This window comes from Odontomachus brunneus, unplaced genomic scaffold (assembly GCF_010583005.1).
Source record: "Odontomachus brunneus isolate Ranch 3 - 2012 unplaced genomic scaffold, Obru_v1 Obru_scaffold_069, whole genome shotgun sequence".
NCBI lineage: Eukaryota > Metazoa > Arthropoda > Insecta > Hymenoptera > Formicidae > Odontomachus > Odontomachus brunneus.
Window position 1 is genome coordinate 1,024,719 of NW_022639519.1, and position 24,943 is coordinate 1,049,661.

A 24,943-nucleotide genomic window follows, 5' to 3' on the forward strand; every position below is an offset into this window, starting at 1 on the left:
ACTGCCAATGCTAAAATTCAATAGTATACGTGACATGAACTATAGATTTTCAGTACTGGCAGTGAATTTCGGAACGTAGCCAATATTGCCTTTTATATTGTTGATTTTTGGAACACACTCCGATCGGCGCGCAAATAGTGCGCATAGACCAACCAATCAGGATCGCCGGTGGCGCTGTAATCGTCGTGCCTAAACATATGGGATAAACGAGCGGATTCTATACGGCGCGTCGGAGCATCACGGTAGCCACAGAGTGCGACAGTGTTCGGCGATCCTCAGTACAGTGTGGACAATTGAGAATAGTGTGTCATCAGTAATACGGTGCGCGATCGGCGACGAACTATCCATCGGTGGCAGTGGAGGTGGTGGCGGTAGTGTGCGTGTGTGTGTGCGCGCGCGAGAAAGAGAAAAAGAGTGAGAGAGAGAGGGAAAGAAAGAGAGACAGCGCGCAGTGTTACGTGTTTTTTTGAGCCTCGTCCGTGTTGTGCTCGCCATGACGTTGCTCTGAAATCGTATCTCAATAATATCAATCCCGATGTTGGCCATAGGATTGCGCCAATGTGACTTTCATGCTTTTAACGAGGAGAGCATCCGGGGCGGCAATTCGTGGATACCGAAGAAAGCTTCAAACGCGTTTGAAGCTTTCGAGGTCGTATTCATGGAACTATGAACCTGGACTCGTTGTCTTTTACTTTGTCACAAATCAGTTATTTGGTTGCGAATTTGAGTAAGAGAAATTTTCGGGAGAGCTGTCAAGAGATATCACTCGTAAGTATATTGCATCTCGCACAGCCGTTGGGCCTCAGCAGGCTCTATTTCCACGTTATTCCACGACAATCCACACCTCCTCTCTCTCTCTCTCTCCTCTTCTTCCTCCCCTCCGCCCCCTTCTCCGACACTTTTCGCCAAGCTGCGTCGCCCCTCCTCCCGCCCATCCTGCTCGTATCACGACTCTCTTTCTCTCTCTCTCTCTCTCTTCGGCTCCTCGCTCGTCGTACCCAGCGGAGATACACAACGCAATATGCTCATTTAGCGCGCCTCGCACGGACTCGATTTTTTCGCTGGTCTTCCATCCCCATTACTTGAGAATAGGACGTGTCCGCGAGGCGATGCACGCATTGCGTGCACGCGCGCGCTACAAGGCGAGCTCGCACGTTGTAACGCGCTTTGCCGCGCGCCATAGGAGGTATTTTCAAAACAGCATGTCGATATACCTGGCCTCTTTTAACGTACATATTTCGAATCGCGAGACACTTGTTAGTACAAACGTTCGCACTCGCCGCGTATTATTTACTTGCGCGTGTATCTTAACCTCGTCGAACACATCCTTTGTTCGCATTCCATGGCCGGTGGTTTCTCCTCGGGAAAACATTTCTCCGCGTACTTCTCCAAAATTCAATACAACTTATGTCCTTATTGCTTGTTTTTATAGGAATCCCAAAGAAATTCTTATCCGTAATATTTGAGGTGTTATGTGTTGTCGTTAATGGTGGAAGCTTTAGTGGTTAAAAGTTAAGCAGTTGTACTAATAAGATATCTTCATAGCTGGTGCAGTGGACTGGTCTGGAGGCGGACCGACATTTGTTGCGCTGCTTGATCTCTCATGTTGACTTCTCCAGTGGTGAACGGTCAGAGTCCAGCTCCAAGGATTACTTTCAAGCACAGCTGTTAAAACAGGAGTGTGTTGCTTTACTAAGTAAACCATCCTTGGTATCGAATTTGTGCTTTGCAATAGATCATCCTTTGCATCATCAGAAGGTATGTGTTTGCTATATTATTAGGTCTATTCCTTTTTGCTGAACAACAGGCCTGTTCTCTTCATTTGAACTAGTGCTGTGTTGGAACTTTGTTCCTTCAATGCTAGGTTATATACTTAGGTCTTAGAAACAAATATATTTAGGTATATTGTTATCTTAGAAACAAGTATATTTAGATACAACTAGATGTTAGAAACAATATAATGTAACATTGGAGAAAAGAGAAATTCAAATAAATAGAACCCAGTTAAACAGACCTCCTGTTTTGCTCTAAAAGCAAAAAATGCAAACTAGTTTAGCTGAAAAAAACAGGCTTGATGTCTGAATACCTCCAAAGTGAGATACATATTAATCATTCTGCTCATTTTCCAGTCATTGAATCCTTCCTCCAAGTTTTTTGCCAATTTAAAAAAGACACTTTGGTTGAGCTTGGTGCAAGAGGTCGCTTTTGCAATTGCTTTGCATCATTCAGAGAACACAGAAATCCGCACGTTGGCCTTAGAACATACACAGAAACAGCTGCCTGAGTTAATAAAGAACTACGTAAATTCGGAAACCAGCAACAAGCACCACGAGGAAGGTCTGCACGATTCGTCGCCTGAAGTTCTTCATTTAATACTCAGCCAGACTTTTCATACTGCCAATCCGTACAACCTTCCCGCCGAAGCGAAGGAAAAATTTCTCAAGAACTTGCGACGCGATTTTCCCCGTGAGCTGGTGCCAGTGGTGCTAGCACCACTCTTATATCCAGGAGACGGGGAAACTCCGCAGTCCAAAATTGAGTTAAACATGGCGGTCAGTCAAATGGTAAAGTAATGTTTATGTCAATAAAGTAAAGTGGAGTTTCTTCATTATCTGCAATCTTCCCTGTCAGCATTGTATATAAATCTCGTATCTTTGTTTGCTGTTTGTAGGATGGCAATTCTCTAGCGGAGTTAATTATGGAATTGGGCTATAGCCTGACCATTAGCGTGGAGGAATGCCGAGCTGCACTAGCAGGTTTGGGTGCTAGAGAACTAACACCAGCGTGTGTAGCACGTGTGTTGGCGCATATGGCTCGTACCTGTAATAATCACGAAGATACTGGAGGAATACAATCATTTTGGGGCAACTCGACCACGACGCAAGACTCCAATAAAGAGAAATCGTCGGAAACTACCGGCCCGTCAACATGGAACGTCGAAGTGTTTGTTCAGGCTGTAAAGGAAATAGTGAGTTTGTGATGTTCATGTATACAGGATGTTTAACGATAAGTGATAATAGAATTTTATATTATTCATTAAAGAAGATTAACAAATAATCACGCTTGATACGGCTGATACGGGGTTGTGATAACGACGCCATCCTGCTTGTAGATCAAATGGAATAAAAAAGTTCTGTAACTCAAGATTCTGTGTTTGCAAAATGATAGAGAAATTTTGTATTTGACTTAATCTACGTGTACACGAAATATAGGAAACTTATCATTAGACGTCCCATATTTTTCCATAGGCTGCAATTAACTTTCGTTATTAAATTTTAGCAAGCCACATTATCGTGGAACGATGTCCTTGTGAAGTTGGATCACGCAGAGTTCGCTATCAAAGATAGACAAGGCTTAAGTTTACTTATCACAGGTTTGAAGTTGGGTCTTCAACATCAAGGATATCCGCCCGAAATGTTTCCAGTTGAACTCTTTTATCGGCATTGGGACAACGTGGAAGGTCAATTTACCTTAATCCAACAGATTCTGAAGTGCCCGGATATATTCTGTTTTGCGGACTATCCGTACCACTCGGTAACCGTAGACGTATTGAAAGCAGCACCCGAAGGGGACAATAAAGAGGCACAAACGTGGAGATCGCTCAACATGGTGGAGTTGCTTTTGTTCATGGCGGAGAGAGGGATGTACACTCAGGTGCAAGAAATATTCAAGTGGCCCATCCAGCATTGCCCGGACGTGCTCGTGTTAGCACTATTGCAGATTAATCAACCTCTCACGATACTAAGACAAGAGCTGCTCAACACATTGGTGCCCATTTTCCTGGGCAATCATCCCAATTCAGCTGTAATATTGCATCACACTTGGCATTCGAATAACTCCAAGATAAAGTCAATTGTTATGCACGCCATGGCTGACTGGTATTCACGCGACCATGATCAAACGAGATTATCGCGCATTTTGGATGTCGCGCAAGATCTCAAAGCGCTCTCTGCGCTATTGAACGCACAATCATTCCCGTTTGTCATCGATCTCGCATGTTTGGCATCTCGGCGAGAATATCTGAAATTAGAAAAGTGGTTGTCAGATAAGATCAGAGATCATGGAGAAATTTTCATCGCAGCATGCGCGAAGTTTCTCCAGAGACGTTGCCCTCAGGTCGCGGGTGGCCTCAAAGAGGAATCCACAGTGTCGAAAGCAAGCCAGTTACCGCAGGAGACTCTCACTACGATACTCGCTTGCTTGCAAGTTTGTGCTGGGTATGTAACCTTAAAATTTATATAGAGTATGTTAGTGCTGCATGCTGACAACATCTCTGACAATCTCTTCCTTTTTAATACTGCAGAAATGTTTCTCAAGATTGTTCGGAGTTGATATTGACGATGGTTCAAAATTGCAGTCTGATGTTGAGTAAAAATGTAAATAGACCACCACCACCTGGAGTCTTGAGACATCGCGGATTGGAACCGTTTAATCCGGCTACTCTAGGGAGTCAGGTATTTTCATTCAAGTGTCTTTTCTCGTGTTCTCTTTCTCTGTATTTATCCTTTTTTGCTTCAAGATTACACATGCAACACATGTGTAATCACATATTTGCAACATAATTATGTATCGATGTTATCTCTTACAGATATTTTCTTCGAAACAAGTGGATCCTTTAGGTAATTTGAGTACCAATCTTGCAACCATGGGTCTTGGCACTGGTCTCGGGCCACCAAGCAGTTCTGCTTTCAACCTGCCTGGCGCATTAGGACCTCTAGTCTCGGCTCCCGGATCCCCTTCACGACTCATGGGACCTTCTCCGAGTCCATTTCCGATGTTGCCTTTAACATCACAATTGCATTCGGGTCCAGTTGGTACTCAAGGCCCGTCCGTGCTCCCTGGTGGTACGACTATCGGCGGATTAGGACGCCTCGCGCCTCCAGCTGGTATAGAGAAAACAAGGGTCCCGGCGGATATTTCAAGCTTATTTCCGGATATGGCGCAGCCCGTGGCCAAGGAAATTGAAGATGAAGCAAACAGCTATTTTCAACGTATATACAATCATCCGCCGCATCCAACCTTGTCGATCAACGAAGTGCTAGACATGTTGAAGAAATTCGCGGACTCTAGCAATAGGAGGGAGAGGGAAGTGTCTCAATGTATGATGCGGAATCTGTTCGAAGAGTACAAATTTTTCCCACAATATCCCGAGAAAGAATTACAGATTACGGCGCAGATGTTCGGGGGGATCATCGAGCGTGGCCTAATCGGTAATTACTTAACGCTCGGAATGTCATTGAGATTCGTCTTGGACGCGCTTAGGAAGCCGGAAGGCAGCAAGATGTACTTTTTTGGTATAACGGCTCTGGACTGCTTTAAGACGCGCTTGAAAGACTACTCGACTTACTGCGATCATCTTCGTGCTATTCCGCATTATAGCGAATTCCCGCCGCATTTGATGGAGTACATCGAGTACGGTTCACAAGCACAAGAACCGCCATCGAGGCCGCAAGGCCCGAAAAGCATCACGACTATGTTAGGGACGTCAGTTACGACGTTGTACAAGACCATGACTACAACTACTATTACAACTAGCACCACGCAGGCGAAACCGTCTACGACTCCGACTACGTCTCTCTCGGCTAGAGTAAGTGTGCGAAATCATACTTTTTCAGAAATGTTTTTAATTATGTATCTAGTCAACGCGCGTAACACGATACAACTATTCTTATAGCCATCCATCGCAAATGCAACTAATATCGACACTTTGCTCGTGGCAACGGACAAAGAAGAGAAGATTACGACACCGCCGGAAGCCTTGCAAGACAAAACGGCATTTATTTTCAATAATCTTAGCCAGCTGAATCTGCAGCAGAAATGCGATGAGATTCGCGAAATTGTCACGGAGGAATACTGGCCGTGGATGGCGCAGTACTTAGTAATGAAACGCGCTAGCATAGAACTCAATTTTCATGCTTTATACTCGAATTTTCTAGATTGCATAAAATTACCTGAACTTAATAAGATGGTCACCAGAGAAACGTTTCGTAATATCAAGGTAGGTTAAGCTTTGTATTTTGTGGCAAAGATCTTATTAAACGAACATTTATATCTCATTGTCAAATTAATCAAATATCTCTTCACGTACTGGTTTTTATAATCGTAAGTTTTATCTTTACCTAGGTACTTCTGCGTAGTGATAAGGGTATAGCTAATTTCTCGGACAGATCGCTTTTGAAGAACTTGGGACATTGGCTCGGTATGCTGACACTTGGCAGGAACAAACCTATCTTACAGGTGTGTTACTGTTTACAAGTAATACAAGTAATACATCATGCTTCTATTGACATGCGCTTACCTATTTTATCGATTCTTAATCGTCTAACAGGTAGACATAGACCTGAAAAGTTTACTTGTCGAGGCATATCACAAGGGACAGCAAGAGCTTCTTTACGTGGTGCCTTTTGTTGCAAAAGTACTCGAGAGCTGTGCAAAAAGTCGCGTCTTTCGCCCACCTAATCCCTGGACAATGGCAATTATGAATGTTCTAGCCGAACTTCACCAGGAACCTGATTTGAAACTGAATTTGAAGTTCGAGATTGAAGTTCTGTGCAAGAATCTAAGCATCGATGTCACGGTTAGTATGTGTGTGTGTATGTGTGTGTTAGTTACACTCTCTTAATTTTAACCTATACATTCAATGTGTTGTTTACAAATCTTTGTTTCTATGCAGGAGTTGAAACCAGTCATTTACTTGAAAGATCCCGAAAAACTGCGCAACTTGGAGTATCAATTGTCACAGCCGAATAAAAAATCGGAAACCTCTAACAATCAACAGCAATCTCAAGGCCCTATAGAAGAACTGGTAGGACCAACGACAAGCAGTACGATTGTTTCTCAAACAGCGCCTCCTGCGAATACGACACCTTCGTTGCCAACTGGCCCGCCGGAACCACGATTTAATTACATGGATATATCTATAACTGGTATCGCTAACATATCTTCGCACATTACTCTAAATAACCAGGTATGTGATATATTTCATTTCTGTTTCAAATAAAAATTATATTAATTTTAAGAAGCGTGCGAATAATTCACATACTGTTTTCTGCATTTCTGGAGATGATTTCTCAACGAACGTTAAGTTGTAGTATTTTCACTATTGCTTCAAGTAAAAATACTGCTATTTAAAATCGCAGAAGTGAATGTTTTACTCAAACTTGGAATAAATTCTGACTCCATACGAGCGAATATTTTAATCAATTAGAATTGTTGTTTCTGTATAACGATAGAATATATAAAATTCACTCTTTAATTTTGAAATTAAAGATTAATTAAAATATTAAAATATAAAATATTAATATAAAATATTAATATAAAATATTAAAATATAAAGATTAATTAAAATATTCACTCAATGATTCAGAGTAGAAAATTCACTCTATGAGAAATCACTCGAATTTGACTCGAAGATCGATCACTTTATTTTTCGAGTGGAATTTACTCCAAGAAATTTAGAGAATATGATGTATGCAATTTTATATATATGTGTATTTGTTTCCCAGTTACCTCTTTTCCAAGCACATCCTCATCTGAAGCAGTTCGTTCGTCCAGCGATCGAACGAGCGATTCAGGAATGGATTCACCCAGTCGTCGATCGTTCTATGAAGATTGCTATAACTACCAGCGAACAAATTGTAAGAAAAGATTTCGCACTCGATCCAGAAGAAATACGGATGAGATCAGCAGCACGTCATATGGTTCGCAATCTGACCGCTGGCATGGCTATGATCACGTGTCGCGATCAGGTAAGACGAAAAGAGGTAAGCCTAAACATCAAGGCTGCTAAAACAATTTCAGGTAAGTATATTAAATTCCTCATGTGTCACTCATGATTGTATATTATATGTGAGGCAATGCCTTCTTTGACGATAAAAAGTCTTTCTGAGATAGAGATCTAACAGCTGCTGGAAAAACGTTAAAGAAGGATTGTAGACAACGACAGCTGTTATTTGGTTGATAAATAATTTTTCGTTAAATCAAGTTAAACTTGATTCGAGAAAATTCGAAGCTTTTACCAATTTTTATTTCCATTTAGCTCCTAACGTCGATCAGCGGGAACTTGAAGCAATCTTTCCTCGCGGCGCTGATCACCTCGACACAGCAACAGAAAGATCTTGCTGAACAAGCGGCGAATATAGTCGCCGCCGAGAACATGGAACTCGCATGCGCCTTCGTACAGAAGACTGCTATGGAGAAAGCGATACCGGAAATGGACAAACGATTGGTGAATGAGATAGAGTTGCGTAAGATCGCTCGGCAGGAAGGAAGAAGATACTGCGATCCCCTCGCCAAATACCAAGCCGAAAGAATGCCGGAGCAAATCAGACTGAAGATCGGCGGTGTTACTCAACAGCAGATGGCAGTTTACGAGGAGTTCGCCAGAAATATCCCAGGATTCCTTCCGCTCTCCGAACGAGACACACAAGCTCTCTTCATGCCCAAGCCTGCCACCGTAAGAATCGTTCTTCGTTTATCTCAATCATATTTAAGAGATTGAATCTGTATTGTTAACGAAGACTCCCTGATTTTATTTCTTTTGTGTCGTGTAGGATACCACAGTAACCTCTTACGTCACAAATCCGGGTGTGACAGTTCCAACGGCGCAGCAAGTTGTTGCTTATGCGTCAGCATCAGCAGTTGGTAACGATGAAGTTGGTGCTATGTTGGAAAAACTTATCACTGAGGTTGAGATTGTATTGACTGCTATGAGTCCAGCGACACCTCCACCTCAACATACTACGCTTCACAGTCTTCTTGAATCAATTATCCTCACAAGACGCTCGAGAGACACTGGTACAGCGATGACTCTCTTAAAGAAGGTTCGTTCGTGTCTCAAATCTTTAAACCAAGTAAATAAACTATAGCTGCAGAGTAAAACTTAACAATTTTCCAGGCTGTCGAAGGCTTGTTGGATGGTCCCACGATATCCAGCGGTGTCATCGATTCAGAAATTGTGTTGCGATACAGAGATATGCACTTACGCATTCTGAAGTGTCTTCAAGATCCACGCACCTACGGTATGCAGTGGACTAACAAACACGTCACTCGCTGTTTAATTGAAAGCAGAGAAGAATTGCGATATAATTTCGAAGGTGTAGACTGTCTTATAAGGTATGATGCTACTTTCTACTGAACCATCTTCCCTTAAAGTTGATATATTATCATGAGTTATAACGTAATATTATTTTGCAGGTCTCATCTAGTTAATCTTCCTCAATATGATGTAGCATTAGCACAGGCCATAGAAGCGGGAAGCGCCTTGGCAACAGCATTCGCTATGCAGTTGGTTCAACTGTATTTAATTGACGAAAGACAGATAACTCACGTCACGGAATCTGATTTATTTCACACGATCGAGATACTCGCTCGCATGGCCCATCACCGTGCCCCACCAGAAGGGTGAGTATCAGCCAATATTAAGAAGTAACGCGTTACTTATAACGCTGTTGTCGTTACAAGTTACTTTTTTCAGTAATGACGTTTTTTCGTAAACAGTAGTTTTTCGTAAACTCGTGACAATGACACAATTACGCTTTTGAACTACGGGAACAAATATAATTTTTCTAAAACATGGTAAAAAATGTTCCGGAAATTAAATGATACATTTTTTGAATAACGATAACGAGTTATTTTTTTCGATATATAACGAATAACGCGTGTATAATAGTAATAGGTTAGGCAATATTTTTAAAGAATAATTTTGCTAACTCTGATATTAATACTTGTTGACGGAAGACTCGCCTGTTAGCATATTAGCAGATCGATATTATCTATATTCTGGTTGTATCACAAATGATCTTTTGTCCACCACATTATATAGATAAAGGTTCTCACAACTGTGGAATATTATTCTTCATATGAAAATAACATTCCACAGTGCTATTGCTCATTACTGCTACCCAATGATAGTGTGAGTGCTACAATTTTATGAATGTTTTTCCAGAATTTTGCTGTATCGGATAACAACCTTGATAGATGCTCTGCGAGCTAATCATGATCCTGGCTTATTAGCGGATAGAGCTTCAACTGGGCCGACAGCGCACATTCACTCTGGAATCCTGCAGGTGAGAGTAAGTAGTTCAGGTATCCTCCTACCTCTTAGCAATGTATATAAGCAAACACGATGATTGCAACTTTCGCACCTTGTCGTTTAAATAGGCTCGCGATTTCGACGATCCGCCTGGATTGATGGACAAAACGGAGTACCTATTGCGTGAATGGGTCTCCATGTATCACAATCCCACGCACGCCCGTGATCCCACGAAGGCGTTTAGCATCTTCGTGCATCAAATGAATATTCACGGTATCCTCAAGACTGACGACCTCATTACCAGATTCTTCAAACTGAGCACCCAAATGTGCGTCGATCTTTGTTATCGTGCTCTCGCTGAGACCAACGCGGCGCCGTCGCTCGTTCGCGCAAAGTGCTTCCATTCGCTGGATGCATTCGTACGTCTCGTTGCGCTGCTAGTGAAGCACTCAGGCGACACCACCAATACGCATACTAAACTCAATCTGTTGAACAAAGTGCTCGGTATAGTCGCTGGTGTATTGTTACAAGATCACGAGATGCGCGGCACTGACTTTCAACAATTGCCGTACCACAGAATTTTCATCATGTTGTTCTTGGAACTATGTGCGCCCGAGCCTGTGTTAGAGGCCGTGAACTTTCAAGTGCTAATGGCCTACTGTCACACATTACACATACTGCGTCCAGCGAAGGCGCCTGGATTCTGTTATGCTTGGCTGGAATTATTTTCGCATCGGGTGTTCATCAGTCGTATGTTGGTCATCACGCCGCAGCAGAAATGCTGGGGAATGTATGCGCAGTTGCTCATAGACTTGTTTAAATACCTCGCGCCTTATCTACGCAATGCGGAACTCGCTAAGCCTGTGACTCTCTTGTATAAGGGCACACTACGCGTGCTGCTGGTGCTACTGCACGACTTCCCTGAGTTCCTGTGCGATTATCACTACGGATTTTGCGACGTGATACCGCCCAACTGCATACAAATGAGAAATCTCATTCTGAGCGCATTTCCCAGAAGTATGCGTCTACCTGACCCATTTACACCAAATCTGAAGGTCGACATGCTGACGGAGATTACGCAGGCGCCGCGAATTCTCACAAATTTTGCGACTACGATACAACCGGTTAGCTTCAGAAAGGAATTAGACTCTTATCTGAAGGCTCGTGCACCGGTCACCTTTTTGTCTGAGTTGGTTAGCAATTTGCAAGTATCGCAAGAACCTGGAATGCGCTACAATATCCAACTGATGAACGCGTTGGTATTATATGTGGGCACACAAGCCATCGCGGTCATTCGCAGCAATAACCTTACAGCCAACATGTCCACAATTGCGCATTCCGCACACATGGACATCTTCCAGAACCTGACGGTTGCCCTTGACACGGAAGGCCGCTATTTGTTCTTGAACGCTTTAACGAACCAGTTGCGGTTTCCCAATAGCCACACGCACTACTTCAGCTGTACGCTCCTGTATTTGTTCGCCGGAGCGAACACGGAGGCGATACAGGAACAGATCACTAGGGTTCTTCTCGAAAGGCTCATCGTCAACAGACCGCATCCGTGGGGCCTTCTTATTACTTTTATTGAGCTCATCAAAAACCCTACGTATAAATTCTGGACACATGAGTTTGTACATTGCGCACCTGAAATGGTGAAGTAAGTATACAGAAATATGAAAAATAATTTTACTGCTTGATAGGATACAAGCATATTGTTGCAGGTTGTTCGAGTCTGTGGCTAAATCGTGTATGGTGCAAAAACAAGTGCAGCCCACTCCCGATCCGGAGATTCCAGAGTGATAGAGTCTTTCTCTATATATATATATACATATATATATAGGTATGTGTGTGTGTGTGCGTGTGTACAGTAAAATAAAAATCGTATATAAGAATCGCGTGTAAAAAGTTATGTAAGGATAGATATGTAATATTAAGTTTAAATTCTCATAGCGAACAGATATACCGACTAATCATATATTAAGCGTATCAATTCATAAGTGTAGCGTATAAGTGAAGATAATTATTGTGTTAATATTTTAATAAAAGGGATTCTTGTCATCAATTTTGGCAACAGCAAACGCTTTTTGACTAATATAATGTGTCTTTGAGATAATTGCATCTCACTCTATGTATGATATAGACAAACTTTACACACATCACAGAACGCAAATGTGTCACTATATATATGTGTGTATTTGCTGTGTGTATATGTGTATGTGTGTGAAAGAGAGATGATATATATATTGTATATATACATACATATAGCGGGTTATTCATAATCGTCATGGTAAAATTTTTAAAGAAGTTCGTCGGCGACTTGATCGCGAAAGTTTGAGGTTACTCATCATGACCAGTTAACGTTAAACAAATTAGCTGTGCAAATTTCTAAAATGCTAAATATATTGTTTACTTTTATGATACAGAAGAAACTTACACACATATACACATGTACAACGCGTATGCGAAGCTTAGTGATTAATGATTATCTTTAGGAATTCTTTTCAAAGTGTATGATAAAAATCACGAAGAAATCTGTGACATATATAGTGATATAGTATGATAAGTAGATGCCATTTTTTAAAAGTAAGTAGTTATAATAGAGAAGAAAAATGAATAATATACATATAATTGATCCAATGTAACATTTAACGACGCGATTCTTTATTCTATAAAATTTTTACTGCGACTTCTATATCTTTCAATGTGGTGTAACACTCATGAGTTTGACATTTATATTAAAAATTTAGTAAACTTTTCTATATATATATACATATGTACCGTTTCACAAATGAGTACACACACGTGACGCATTACGATCGTTCGCCGGGGATTACAAAGGTTGTTGATCGCGTGTAGCATGATAAGCGTCTCTCTCTTTATCAGGAAATTTCGTTGGTAAATTCGGGCTGTGCAAGTGGCACTTCGCGGGGTACATGATTCCAGCGACGTTCACTTCGTAATCTCCCGACAACACGTACTCGTTTGTTACCTCTTGCGGTTGACCCTTTGAATCTAAGTTCTGTACGAATCCGAGACACACCTGCGAATACAGTTCAATATGTTACTCTCTTCAAAGATATTAATAACGTCCTTATAAGTTCATTGATATTTTTTATCTTGCTCTTCTTCTTTCACAAGTATATGAAAGAAGAGGAAACTGATTTTCACCTGCTTTTTGAATGTGAATCCGTAACCCGTAGTTGTTGTCATTCCGCAATACTTTCTATTGCGATAAATAGGTTCGCCTCCCCAGCACCACGTATCGAATTCAACATCGTGATCATTTAACAATAACTGTACGTACTTGCGCATGACTCCTTGTTCGCGCTGTCGCAAAAGAGCATCTCTACCAATGAAGTCGACTCCTTTCTACAAAGTAAAAATAATTTCTATTAGAAGAAAGTAAATATTTTAACCGATAAGCACGCTCGCGTTAAAAATTTCCATTTTCTTTTTCATCCTTACATCAAATTTCACTCGCCACGATCTCCCACACTCTAAAGGAGTGGTGAACGTATCTAAATCTTGTCCCCAAAATGCGTAAAACTTTTCCACCCGTAAAGCTCGCGTCGCATAATAACCAGCGTGTTTCATTCCGTATTTTGTCCCAGCGTCTATCAATCTTGTATATACGTGTAACGCGAACTGAAATCAAAAGATCTGTAATCACAGATTTATATTGCAATTCTAGATAAAATCGTAAAGCTTGTAACTTGTTCTCGTAAGAACTTATAGGTAGACGATTGATTCATAAGCTAAGACTTTATGATTTACTCATATATTTATTTAGAATTGCAGCATTAGGCCCGTATTAGTAGTCTTTATCTGAAACTTGTTTTATATAAGATACTCGGATTTTTATTCAGAATTAGATCCAAGTTTTTTTGGTGTGAAATGTAATATACGCAAGATTTGTATCCGTAATCGCGATTCATCTGAAAAATTCTCATCTAATTCTGGATTTAAATTTGAGTACCTCATTAGAGACAAGTTTCAAATAATAATTATTAATATGAGTTTTAAAATATGATTTATAAGTAAAAAATTGCCTCGGACAAGAGAATAAACTCAGAAATAGTAGAAATGAGATAATATTGATTTCTCGAATTGCGTAAACGTTTACGTTAAAACTGTTACCTCATTTGGAATATACAGAACGTAGCCGAGTTCTCCGGTATGCGTTAGATTCATCGTACGAATGCCATTGGCAAGGCCAACGTCTAATTCCTTAAACGTAAAAAATGGAAAGTTTTTCGGATTCAGATCTATGTCAGTCAATTCGGTTAACAATTGTCTGGTTGCGGGGCCCATTATACAAATTGCGGTATAAGCCGATGTCACGTCGGACACAGCGACGGAGCCGTCCGACGGCAAATGCCGGTGTATCCAATGCTTGCAACGTGTCTGCTGAATCGTGGGAGCAATCATCATGTAGCTATAAGAATATTTTTCACATTATGCCTCCGATTCATTATGTGCAACGTGAATTTGCTGTAACTTACTGATTTGGCGCGATCCGTGCTAAACTGCAATCATTTTCGTAGCCCCCATGATGATTCTGCATGCCGGTATGGATAATACTCCCCACAGGTACGTCGACATTATTGGAGCACAAGTACTGTAGTAAATCCACAACTTCCGTGTCGTTTGACTAAATAGAGATGTCATATAAAGTAAATACATAATGTCTAATAATTTTTTTTCGCAACGTGCTTGTTTACATCAATCGTCTGATACACGCATATTAATCAGTAACTTCACATTAAATTATCTTTAATTCGATAATGCGTGTAAAACGATGAAAGTTTAATTAAAGAGTTTAATGGACTAACTAAAGTTTAGTTACTGACCAGAGGTATCAAGTGATCGATGTAAATTAGCAATATAATATTTGACGAATATACATTCACAACGTATTACCCATAAGTCGATTTTCGTGAAAGAGGAATAGTCGCTGAGACCGATCGCCTCTCTGCAAGCGGCATATTCTTGCGCAACTTGGTCGAACCAAGGAGGCTTGCCGAAAGTGTTCGTATATGCTATCTTATACCTTTGGAAACCATCGGGGAACTCTAGATCTAATAAGAAATACGATTATTATATAGAAATATATTTTAAAGTCCATCTATATCTATCATTATATCGATTGACACGCTCATCGTAACGATCTACGATGCTGGTCTGATCTTGTTTTATGATTTTTGCTATTCTAAAGAAATTATAAAATAATGGCAGCGGTGAAAACACTTTTTTCGATGATATTGAGAAGGAGAAAGAGAATATTTTGCTACAAGGTGATTCATCACTGCCTGACCTGATCAAATTAGATAACTACGGGAAAATTCACTCTTGTGGAATTATAGTGAATTCAAAAACCAAAATAAGAAGATTAAATGTATATTGACCTCTTGTCTAACGTTCTATTTTGTTATTGACTTATTGTGCGGCACAGCTTACAATGCGCTGTTACTTGCGTAGATGCATGTGTTTGACTGCGATATTTCTTTTCTTTTCGCAATACAACTGATATTACAATAGATTACAATAGATGTAAACGAACATTTGCACAGTAAAGAAAAATTGTGATTTACGAGAGTTACCGTCGTCGTCCGGCTGAAACCAGGATGGTCTCTCGTAGCCCATGACTTGGCCAAAAACAGCGCCCGCGTCTCTAAGTTTCGGATAGATCGGCGACATCCTCAAGTTCCTACCGGTCTTGAATTCGTGATGCGGATATTGCAGCGCGTAATGCATCCCGGGCACCTCCCGCACTCGATCGCGCAAGAACTTGCGATTATTGTGCAGCCCAAGGAAACGCGTGACGTCCAATTCGTACATGTCTAACGATGTCGAGCCGTTAACTATTAATTCCGCCGTGGCACGACCGACTCCGCCGGCAGCGGATATCCCGACCTTCAAGAGATATCATCTGTAGTGAAAAATCTCGAGATATTTCTTCAATCTCGGCCTGATCGATCGACCTACCAACCGTTTTCATTCCGGCTGCGATGTAATAATTACGTATCTCTGGAGCCTCTCCTACAATCCACTTGCAATCCGGGGAGAACGCCTCGGGCCCGTTACAGAGTCTTTCCAGAACCGCGTTTCCTAAACTCGGAATTCTATGCAACATCTGTTCCAGCAATATGTGGAAGTGATCCCAATCCTCCGGCAAAAATCGCTCGTGTTTGCTTTCTGAAATTATACCAATGAAATTCTTGATCAGAAAATTTAATTAATAAATATATCTATGATATACAGCACCACAGTACAAACAAAGCTGTCAGTTAATTGCGACAAATTAGACAAACAATTGCGCTTTGACAGATGTTAATTAACAATGTTACGAAAACAAATTTACATCTATATATCTGACCAGGAATCACGCCATCTTCAAACGCTGGTTTTGCTACCGGTTCAAAACCACCAGCTAATAAGCGTCCGTTATTCTCTCGAAAATAGATATATCCATCCAAGTCGCGTATAACAGGCGTCATGGGATCTAAATTAGCAATAGGTTTAGTATGCATATAATAGTGTTCTACTGGATGAAGTGGTACCTAAAAAGTGATAAACAATGTATATTATCCTTCTGCGAAATTCTCAAACTACGTTTTTCATAAATATCTCTCCATAAACTAACCTTTACATATGGTTCACTGAGTTTACCCACATTCCGTGCCCAGAATCCAGCACAGTTGACAAAATGTTTACATTTAACAGTACCATGTGTTGTTTCTACCGCTTCTATTCGACCATTTTGGTTAATAACTTTTGTAACCGCACAATTCTCATATACTTGAACACCTGAAATGAAGAAGATAAGTAACAAAGAACATTGCATATTTAGTTTCACTTGGAAATTTCTTAATTTGAAGAAATATACCTCTTTCTTGTGCCTCTTGAACTAGAGTTAAACAAATCTGATAAGGATCACCTACACCATCTTCTGGAATCCATAATCCTCCAACAAGATCATCAACATATAGTAATGGGCATAAATCTTGAATTTCTTTTGGTGAAACTAAGTGACACTCGACATCATGTGATCTTGGATATATTAATAAAATTAAAATTATTATTGATATTAGATATAATGTATAGCTTACCACATCTATCAAATATTTACACAGATTGTGCCTTCATTCGTCTAAACAAAGTCATACGGTCTCTTGTACGTGCCAATGAAAGGCTGCCACATTGTTTCCAGCCTGTTGAAAGATCTTTCTTCTCCAATTCCTTATACAGAGCAATACTATCTTGAGCAAGTTTGACTTGAGTTAGGCTGGGTTTGAAAGCTCCTACTAATCCTGATGTATGCCATGTTGTTCCACCTCCTAATCTAAAAACATAATAGAAATCTAAACTAACTTTTATCATAATTTTATTAAAAAATATAATACGTATAAAGGATATGTACCTGCTACTCTCTACTAAAATAGTCTCTGGTCCTAATCCCATAAGCGACAAATGATACGCCACAGCACCTCCCATAACTCCACCTCCACATATGACCACGCGTGTTTCCTTAGGAAGTGCATGTTCTGAATTTTCAGAAACTATATCAGTAGATTTCAAAACTACTCCTGCTGTCTTGTGACTACTGGAGAAAATATTTCTCCTTTGTATTGCATATCTACTGTAAAACAACTTGGAGTGTTTCCACATCTTTATTAAAATAATAAAGTTACGTCTAGTCTTCCATTATTCCTTTATTCCTTACATTACAAAAAATACATTTTTATTAGACTTTGAGCAATTTTAAATAAATATTTCCAGTATAAATATTTGACACTTAATCAAAGTAAACATTAGGTCTGTTCTTTATTGCACTTAGTGCAGCAGTGCAGCTGAAAAGTGGTCTGTTCTTTTTAGAGTCGATTTAAATGATAGTTTAAACCACCGATGAGATATTCCTGGCTGCGTTCCAAAATTCTACTCGGTGAGTAAAGTACATTTAATATTAGTCGTAAAATCCAACTGTGTTGCAATTACTTTTGCCTACCCTTCATTTTTCAAACGTTGCAAGATCGAAATTCGGAATCGCGGGCCGCATCAACCCGCGCAGCGCCGGAACATTCGAGACTGAGCCAGGAGAACGAGCCGCGCTGATTTTTCGCCAGATTCATCGATCGTTTCGCCAGACTCCGGAGACCCAAGGTAAACTCGGTAAAAAGCAGAGTGACCCAAAAGCGGAGTCATCACTCTGTTGACCGTCCATGTAGTCACCGATTTCACTACTTTCAAATTTCCCTATATAGTTATCTATCGTGGACGTAACACTATTCTACCCGTCGAATAGAGTTTTGGAACGCAACTCAGGGCTGCTATTCCGTTACCATGGTTCCGATAGTTATCGGATCAGTAGGTGCGTTGTGCAATTTTTCTATGATATAAAAAAGCTGCGCAAGGACGCCTACCGATTCGACAACTGTCGGTATGCAGGAACGGAATAGTACTCCAACATGAAAACAAGCACCATGTGCCACTGGCTTAATAAAAAGTAGAAGTTACCTTTCTTACTGAATCGCATATTTTATGGTGATCGACCGTTCTGTCGCCATTTGCAGTTTGCTTGCGTTCATTTTCTCAAGTTTTAGGTCTGTGAATAATATTTACAATTAAGACTGTATGTGGCCAAAGGAATAGAAATTCTAGGTCATAAGTATAAAAAAGAAGAAAAAAGAGTTATATATCTGCTTCGCTTGTATTGTGGTCAGCGTTATCATCTTGGTAAGCAAGCTCGAATCTTTTCCTGTTATATACGTTAAATCGAAATGGCTGCGTCTAATAGAGAAAGCTACTTTGTAATTGTAAAATTCATGAATCTGATTGATATATACTCTTAAATATAGCCAAGATTAAGAGCATATCTCAATCACAGCTTCACGCATTTCACAACAGTTGTAAAGCAGTTTTCTCTATTGAATACAGCTAATATCTATTCGGTATTACGTTTCGTAAATATCATAAGTATTCTATAAATGTATAAGATTCATAAATATACGTTTCGTAAATATCATAAGTCTAAGCGCTAGGACTGATTCGAAATCCTCAAGATTTCTCAAACAGCATTACCCGCCACGTTACTCTGGCGGAAACTTCGCGCAAGATAATATAATTGCACCATGTATATATAGATGATCTGTTACTGTATCTCCGGTATTTTCTTTTCTGCCTTTACGTAAAATATTACAGGCACGATGTCGTTTAATCGTGGAGTGAAGAGAGATTCCTTCGGAAATCGGGGGAATTTCAATCGGGGCAATAGTGGCGGTGGCGGTGGCGGTGGCGGCAACAACAACCGACTCAATAATATGTGCAACAGCGGCATGGGAAATAATATGGGCGGAGGGATGAGCGGGAGTGGTATGGGCGGCATGAATCCTTGGGAAAGTGGTATGATGCCTGGCAGAGGTATCCTACCTACACCGAACAACAATCTCTCTTTGGCGTCACCACAAGCACAGCTAGCGATTGCCAGCAATCTCCTAACAAACTTACTCCGTAGCCAGCAGGAAGTGCAACCTCAGGTATAAGGATATATTTTCTTCAAAGCTATATTTATTTATCTATTTTACCAATATTATGTGTTATTATACCAATATATATATGTAATATGTGTAATTATCTATGTCATGTGTAAATATAGCTTTGAAGAAAATATACCTATAGATATATTAAGTATGTATAAAATCAAACATAGATTAATAAATAGGTGAAAAAATTGATGAATAAATATAACTTTGAAAGTATTATCTGTGGGGATAAATTATATAGTTAAATATATAGATAAATATAGAAAAATCGAGAAATATAAATATAGAATCAAATATGAGAATCAAATATGAGAGAGAAATAGATAGACAAATAAATATAACTTGAAAGGAAATATATCTATACATATGTCTATAGATATCTATAGATATATCTTCTTCAAATGTAGAATCAAATATAGATAAATGGACTGATAACTAAATATAGTTTTGAAGAGAATGCATCTAAGAATATTTCTATATAAATGTATTCATGTATCCATAAATATATTTTCTTCAAAACTTTATTCATATTTCCTCAAATATAAAATCCAGCTCTATTCATATTTTTTCAAATGTAAAATCAAATATGGCCAAGTAGCTAAATATAGCTTTGAAGAGAATATGGTGTGTATCTATGGATACCTATAAATGTATTCACATATCCAGAAATATATTTTCTTCGAAGCTCTATTTATATTTATCTCTATTTACACACACACACACACACTCTCTCTCTCTCTCTCTCTCTCTCTCTCTCTCTCACCCTCCCCCCACACACACATATTCTCTCTCTCTCTCTCTCTCTCACCCTCCCCCCACACACACATATATATGACTTACTTTAATTCTTCTTTAACGTTATTATATGTTCAAACAGGTACCATCTCTCATGAGCCTTGGAAATAATTTTTCCGGACCAGGACCGAACTATTCTAATCAACAGAGCTTTTCCTCGGGACGGTTTAATGATCGACCGGCGCGACATAATCTGAAAAATCAACGTCAGCAGCCATACAACAAGGTAAGTTAGCCTCGCACAATACGATTGTATTCTTCCCAAGCAGGCATTATAAAAAAACACATCTCTTAACACGTTTTCTTTACAATCTTCCCCTGTATCGTCAACAGGAGTTGTAAAATAACAGTCTACGATCTAGGCTGTCTCGCTTGGACGCAAACTATTTCTTAAAACTATTCTGAATGTTTACGAATTTCTCTTCTCGTGACTACCAACAATCGATCGATTAAATGGGATTATATCGTTCATTCGATTAGACACAACCAGCGAAATCATTAAGATAAATAATTCTTGTTGATGGATCAACCTTGTATCTGAGACGACTCCTCGCTAGGAGCACTAGATATCGCCCGGAGTTAATGTATTTCACTAAAAAAAGAAAAAAAAAAACTGCACTGCTGAAACACATATGTTGATTTCAGAAAGAGTAATTCTCAATTTTTTTTACTACCAGAAGCTCGTCGGTGGTTCTTTCGCGCGGAGCGAGTGTGAAACTGACATTGCAACTCGTCTTACATTCCATAAAACCCGAGTCTTCTGTCTTCCGCCAATTTGTACACGACCATTAAAACCGGATACGGTTGCACTTTATTCAAAACCACAACTACTACTATTGTTTATGTACGCAAACAAGAGTTGCAGATTTCACTTGATTTAGCATCTTCTTCACGTTGATTAATATGACTTTTGCTCAAGTATTTTGTAGTGGATTTAATTACGTCTGCTTTTACAAAACTATGACCGAGCCCTATTTGATCGTTGCCGTTGCGTACACACACGATGTGCATCTTCGACTCGAGATCGGGATGCACGCTCTACCACGGTTTCCTCCCCCCTCTCCCCCGCACCGGTTGTCCCTACTGCATCTGTGATGCAGTGAATGGGAAAGACCTACGTGCAGTACGTCTCACACCGGCAAATATGTCCTGTTTCCGTTATCGACTACAACTGTTTTCTCCCTCAAATCCCAAGTGGTTTTCTGTAGAACCAATCTCGATTTGAGAAGAATCACAGTTACGTCAAATACTTCTCTCATGATGCTTTTGGTCATTTGACCGATCAATCGACTGACTAGATGGGCAATCGCGCCCGAGACGGCCCTGCTGGGCGACGTGGTCCGTCCGCACAACAATCTCGTGCACCCCAGTCCGGCAGTCAACGTATGAACGGAAACCAAATCCAACATCGCAACGATAAGTCTTCTAAACCAATTCCTGCCTCTAAACAAAATCAGACTGCCAAAAAGGAACAGCAGGACGTTAAGACCTCTGATAGCGAAAAAGCAGAGCCGCCTGTTCCGAAAAGGTAAGCCGCCGATTATCTGTGATCGGTGATTAATAGTTTCTTCAAATTTCATTCTCTCCGAGCTACTATTTTGTCTATTGTATATATATATATGTACATGCATATACACATACACACGTATATATACGTATGTGTACACATAAATATGTTTTACATACGTGTATCTTTAACGTAATTACACATATATCGCGCACATTATAGCATATACCGCAAGTCTCTCGGAGGAAATTTCTCTCTTATCCGTACTTTTCAATTTATTACGATGCACTCTCTTTTTCCTGTACTGTTGATGCGATTCGATTCTCACATTTCACGCCCAGAAACTACCAGACGTTGGCTAGGATGCTAAATAAATTTCTGTTCCGACTAATTGATTTTTTTCGTAATTTCCTCATCCTATACGTTTTCGTGCCAATCGGCGAGAACACTGTTTGTTGTCTGTACGTCCCTAAAAGAATGTACAGAATCGTATCCTCCTAAAAGTGCTTCTATACAAGCATCAATCCAATTTTCGTCATTGTTATCGACATGATTTCTCGTGTACGTGAACATTGTAAACTGTTTAGTCTATTGTATACAATTAGATTCGTGATTAAATCGGTAAATTAAAATCTGATAACAAATTTAAAGTAAATGTGATCAGCTGTTGGGACCGATTACGAAATTAGCCCCGGAATGTTAATGTAACTTTATCCTAGAGTATATTATTTGTGATGTAGTGAGGACGTGGAGGAAACCGAGGATAAGAAACGCGAGTGGAAGGATGAGAAGGATACGGAGGAAGTTATGATGAAAGTGGATGAAAGTGAAAAAACAGCGGATGCTGATGTGAGCATGGAAAAGTCCGCTACGGAAGAGACACCGAAAGAGGCAAACACGTCTGCGACCGAGAAAGACGGGAAAACAACCGGCAAGAAATCGGAGGCTAGACACGCCGAGAGTCGTTACGCCGAAGTTCCGATGAGCCACATGTTTTGTCACATCTGCAACAAGCATATGTGGGACGGATATGTATGTATTGGCGCGATGAACAAGTTTCTATGGATATTCGTAAGAACAATCAATTATCATCATGTCTTTCACAGTCCTTTGAGAATCATTTGCGCGGACGCGCACATCAACTGATGATGGAGAAGTTGGACGAATCTTACAAACTCAAGGTCGACCTGATGCGACACGAACTACGTGTTGCCGAGGAGCAACGCGAACTCAGCTTGAATAACTCGAAACGACGTGGCAAAAAAGTAAGATCTATATTTTTCTGTAGAAGATCCGAAGAGAGAGATGTGCTCGAGAGTGTATACGTGTATTTACGAATTTTCGATCGCAGGTCTCCGTAGACTTTAACGTTAGGGAGTACTGTACGATGTGCGACTTGAACTTCTACGGGACTCTGTCTACACACAGAAAGAGTGAGAAACATCAACAGCTAAAGACCTTCTTGCACCCTCGATGTTTCCCTTGTTTGAAAGAATTTCCATCTCGCATCGAATACGACGAGCACTGTTTAACACCCGCTCACATGAAGAATGCTGTTCAGTGTGAAGAGCAACGGAAAAACAAGAAGAAAGGTAATTGTGGAATGATAAAGAGAATGGACTAATTTTTAGAAAAAAGGAAGAAACTGACAAAAATAACATTTTACAGAAAAATTGGCGAAAGGAGAAGCTGAAGTCCGCAGCGCAGAAGACGAGGAGAAAGATGTTTGGCATGATACGAAGAATGAGAAGGAAGATGATGCCGCAGAACAAGAATATATCACGGATATCACAGAAAATATGAATGAAACTAAATTCAAGATTCCGTCTTATAAGTATTGCCGTCAGAAGCAGATAGGTGTTGGTACGTACTGCAAAATAATTATTTTTAATACGTAAAAATATATCGTGTATATTTGTATGAGTATTATTTTTAATAATAATTATTATGTTTTACTTAGGTAAATCGATGATCAAGGAAGTGCAAGGTTTTTACTGCGAGCGTTGCCGGCGGTTTATGCTTTTGGCGGACGATATGAATGCTCACCTACGCAGTATCACTCACTATCGAAATTTCTTGGCGGATGTGAAATCGTTAACGTCAAACGCTGCGGCTGCAGAGTCGAAGGAAACCGAACAAAGTGAGGTAAGTGCCATGAGAGAGAGTAACATCACAGTAGAAGAAATTCATTTTCAAAATTTGTTAAAATTGTATTTTTGCTCGTAGAGTGAGAAAAATACCGCCCAAGCATCGGAGGAATACGACAGAAATTGGAAACGTCGCAGGACTTCCCATGAGGAGGATGAGAATAACGACAAGCCAAAGGAGCCGCAAGAAAGCACTACAGATAACGCGAGCACGCCGAAGAAGTCTGATGGAGAGGAGAAGTACGACCCGTTGGAAGCTGATGCTGAATCTGAGGATGACGAGGTAAATCGCGAAGCAGAACCGGACGTAAATGAAACAACGCAAAACACTTCCAACGGACAAGAGAAAAAAGCGCCGATCGACGAGATGTGGGCAGACGCAGATAACGACAACGATGCCGAAATGGGTAATCTGATCGACGAGACAGATGAGAAAGATCACACAGATCAGAAGTCCGTGCAGAAGATTGAACGTAATCTCAATCCGGTAAAGATGTCCCGAGGACGCGGGTATATACGCGGTCGCGGCGGCCCGCGTGCCAGGAGATCTCGACGATAAATTGACATGGTCCGTTCTGCAAAAGCACGAAAGTATGAAGAGGCGGGGAAAATGCGTCAGAGCCGGTAAAAGCTAGATGGACATTTTCCGCGCTGCTACAAGTCCTAATGATAACGCAAAATACATATAGAGCATGCGAATATTTCTATTATCGAAATATATTTAGACACGTGTAATATTATATATGGTATATTATATTCACGTGGATTACATGTGTAGCATAAACTTTAACTTATAAGCGACCTATCTTACTCGTATCATATAACAAAAAAAAAACACAAAGAAAAAAATAAGATGTCATCGAGGTCACCTTAAGCCCACTTCTACAATAGTAGTAAGTAGTAAGAAGTAATAAAAGTAAGA

General features: G+C 40.2%; 3 protein-coding genes across 7 annotated transcripts; 2 read left to right on the top strand and 1 right to left on the bottom strand.

Annotated features, from left to right (window-relative positions):
* The first annotated feature begins 218 nt into the window (after positions 1-218).
* LOC116846761 (CCR4-NOT transcription complex subunit 1) lies at positions 219-13,135 on the top strand. 4 transcript variants are annotated; one of them, XM_032821016.1, is made up of 19 exons: positions 219-768; positions 1,546-1,758; positions 2,130-2,564; positions 2,672-2,968; positions 3,280-4,217; positions 4,304-4,454; positions 4,589-5,587; positions 5,675-5,998; positions 6,124-6,237; positions 6,329-6,577; positions 6,674-6,967; positions 7,506-7,763; positions 8,039-8,455; positions 8,553-8,822; positions 8,897-9,114; positions 9,196-9,402; positions 9,947-10,073; positions 10,162-11,690; positions 11,755-13,135. In XM_032821016.1, exons 1-19 carry the CDS (start codon positions 667-669, stop codon positions 11,831-11,833), a joined length of 7,221 nt encoding a protein of 2,406 aa, XP_032676907.1. In that variant the 5' UTR covers positions 219-666; the 3' UTR covers positions 11,834-13,135. The 4 variants fall into 4 exon arrangements, with proteins under 4 accessions (XP_032676907.1, XP_032676909.1, XP_032676911.1 ...); XM_032821018.1 differs by having other exon boundaries at positions 9,947-10,067; XM_032821020.1 differs by having other exon boundaries at positions 4,358-4,454.
* On the bottom strand, positions 12,673-17,701 carry LOC116846762 (pyruvate dehydrogenase phosphatase regulatory subunit, mitochondrial). The gene is made up of 13 exons (XM_032821021.1): positions 17,454-17,701; positions 17,163-17,375; positions 16,920-17,083; positions 16,677-16,840; positions 16,410-16,593; positions 16,023-16,228; positions 15,634-15,946; positions 14,954-15,111; positions 14,536-14,684; positions 14,171-14,468; positions 13,499-13,678; positions 13,202-13,402; positions 12,673-13,073 (listed from the first exon to the last, which is right to left on the bottom strand). Exons 1-13 carry the CDS (start codon positions 17,699-17,701, stop codon positions 12,864-12,866), a joined length of 2,688 nt encoding a protein of 895 aa, XP_032676912.1. The 3' UTR covers positions 12,673-12,863.
* An 877-nt stretch (positions 17,702-18,578) lies between these two features.
* LOC116846771 (zinc finger protein on ecdysone puffs) lies at positions 18,579-24,912 on the top strand. 2 transcript variants are annotated; one of them, XM_032821035.1, is made up of 10 exons: positions 18,579-18,766; positions 19,232-19,566; positions 20,450-20,593; positions 21,666-21,895; positions 22,615-22,906; positions 22,981-23,139; positions 23,226-23,466; positions 23,543-23,737; positions 23,835-24,019; positions 24,101-24,580. In XM_032821035.1, exons 2-10 carry the CDS (start codon positions 19,237-19,239, stop codon positions 24,578-24,580), a joined length of 2,256 nt encoding a protein of 751 aa, XP_032676926.1. In that variant the 5' UTR covers positions 18,579-18,766; positions 19,232-19,236. The 2 variants fall into 2 exon arrangements, with proteins under 2 accessions (XP_032676926.1, XP_032676927.1); XM_032821036.1 differs by lacking the exon at positions 18,579-18,766 and having other exon boundaries at positions 19,237-19,566; positions 24,101-24,912.
* Positions 24,913-24,943: the final 31 nt, after the last annotated feature.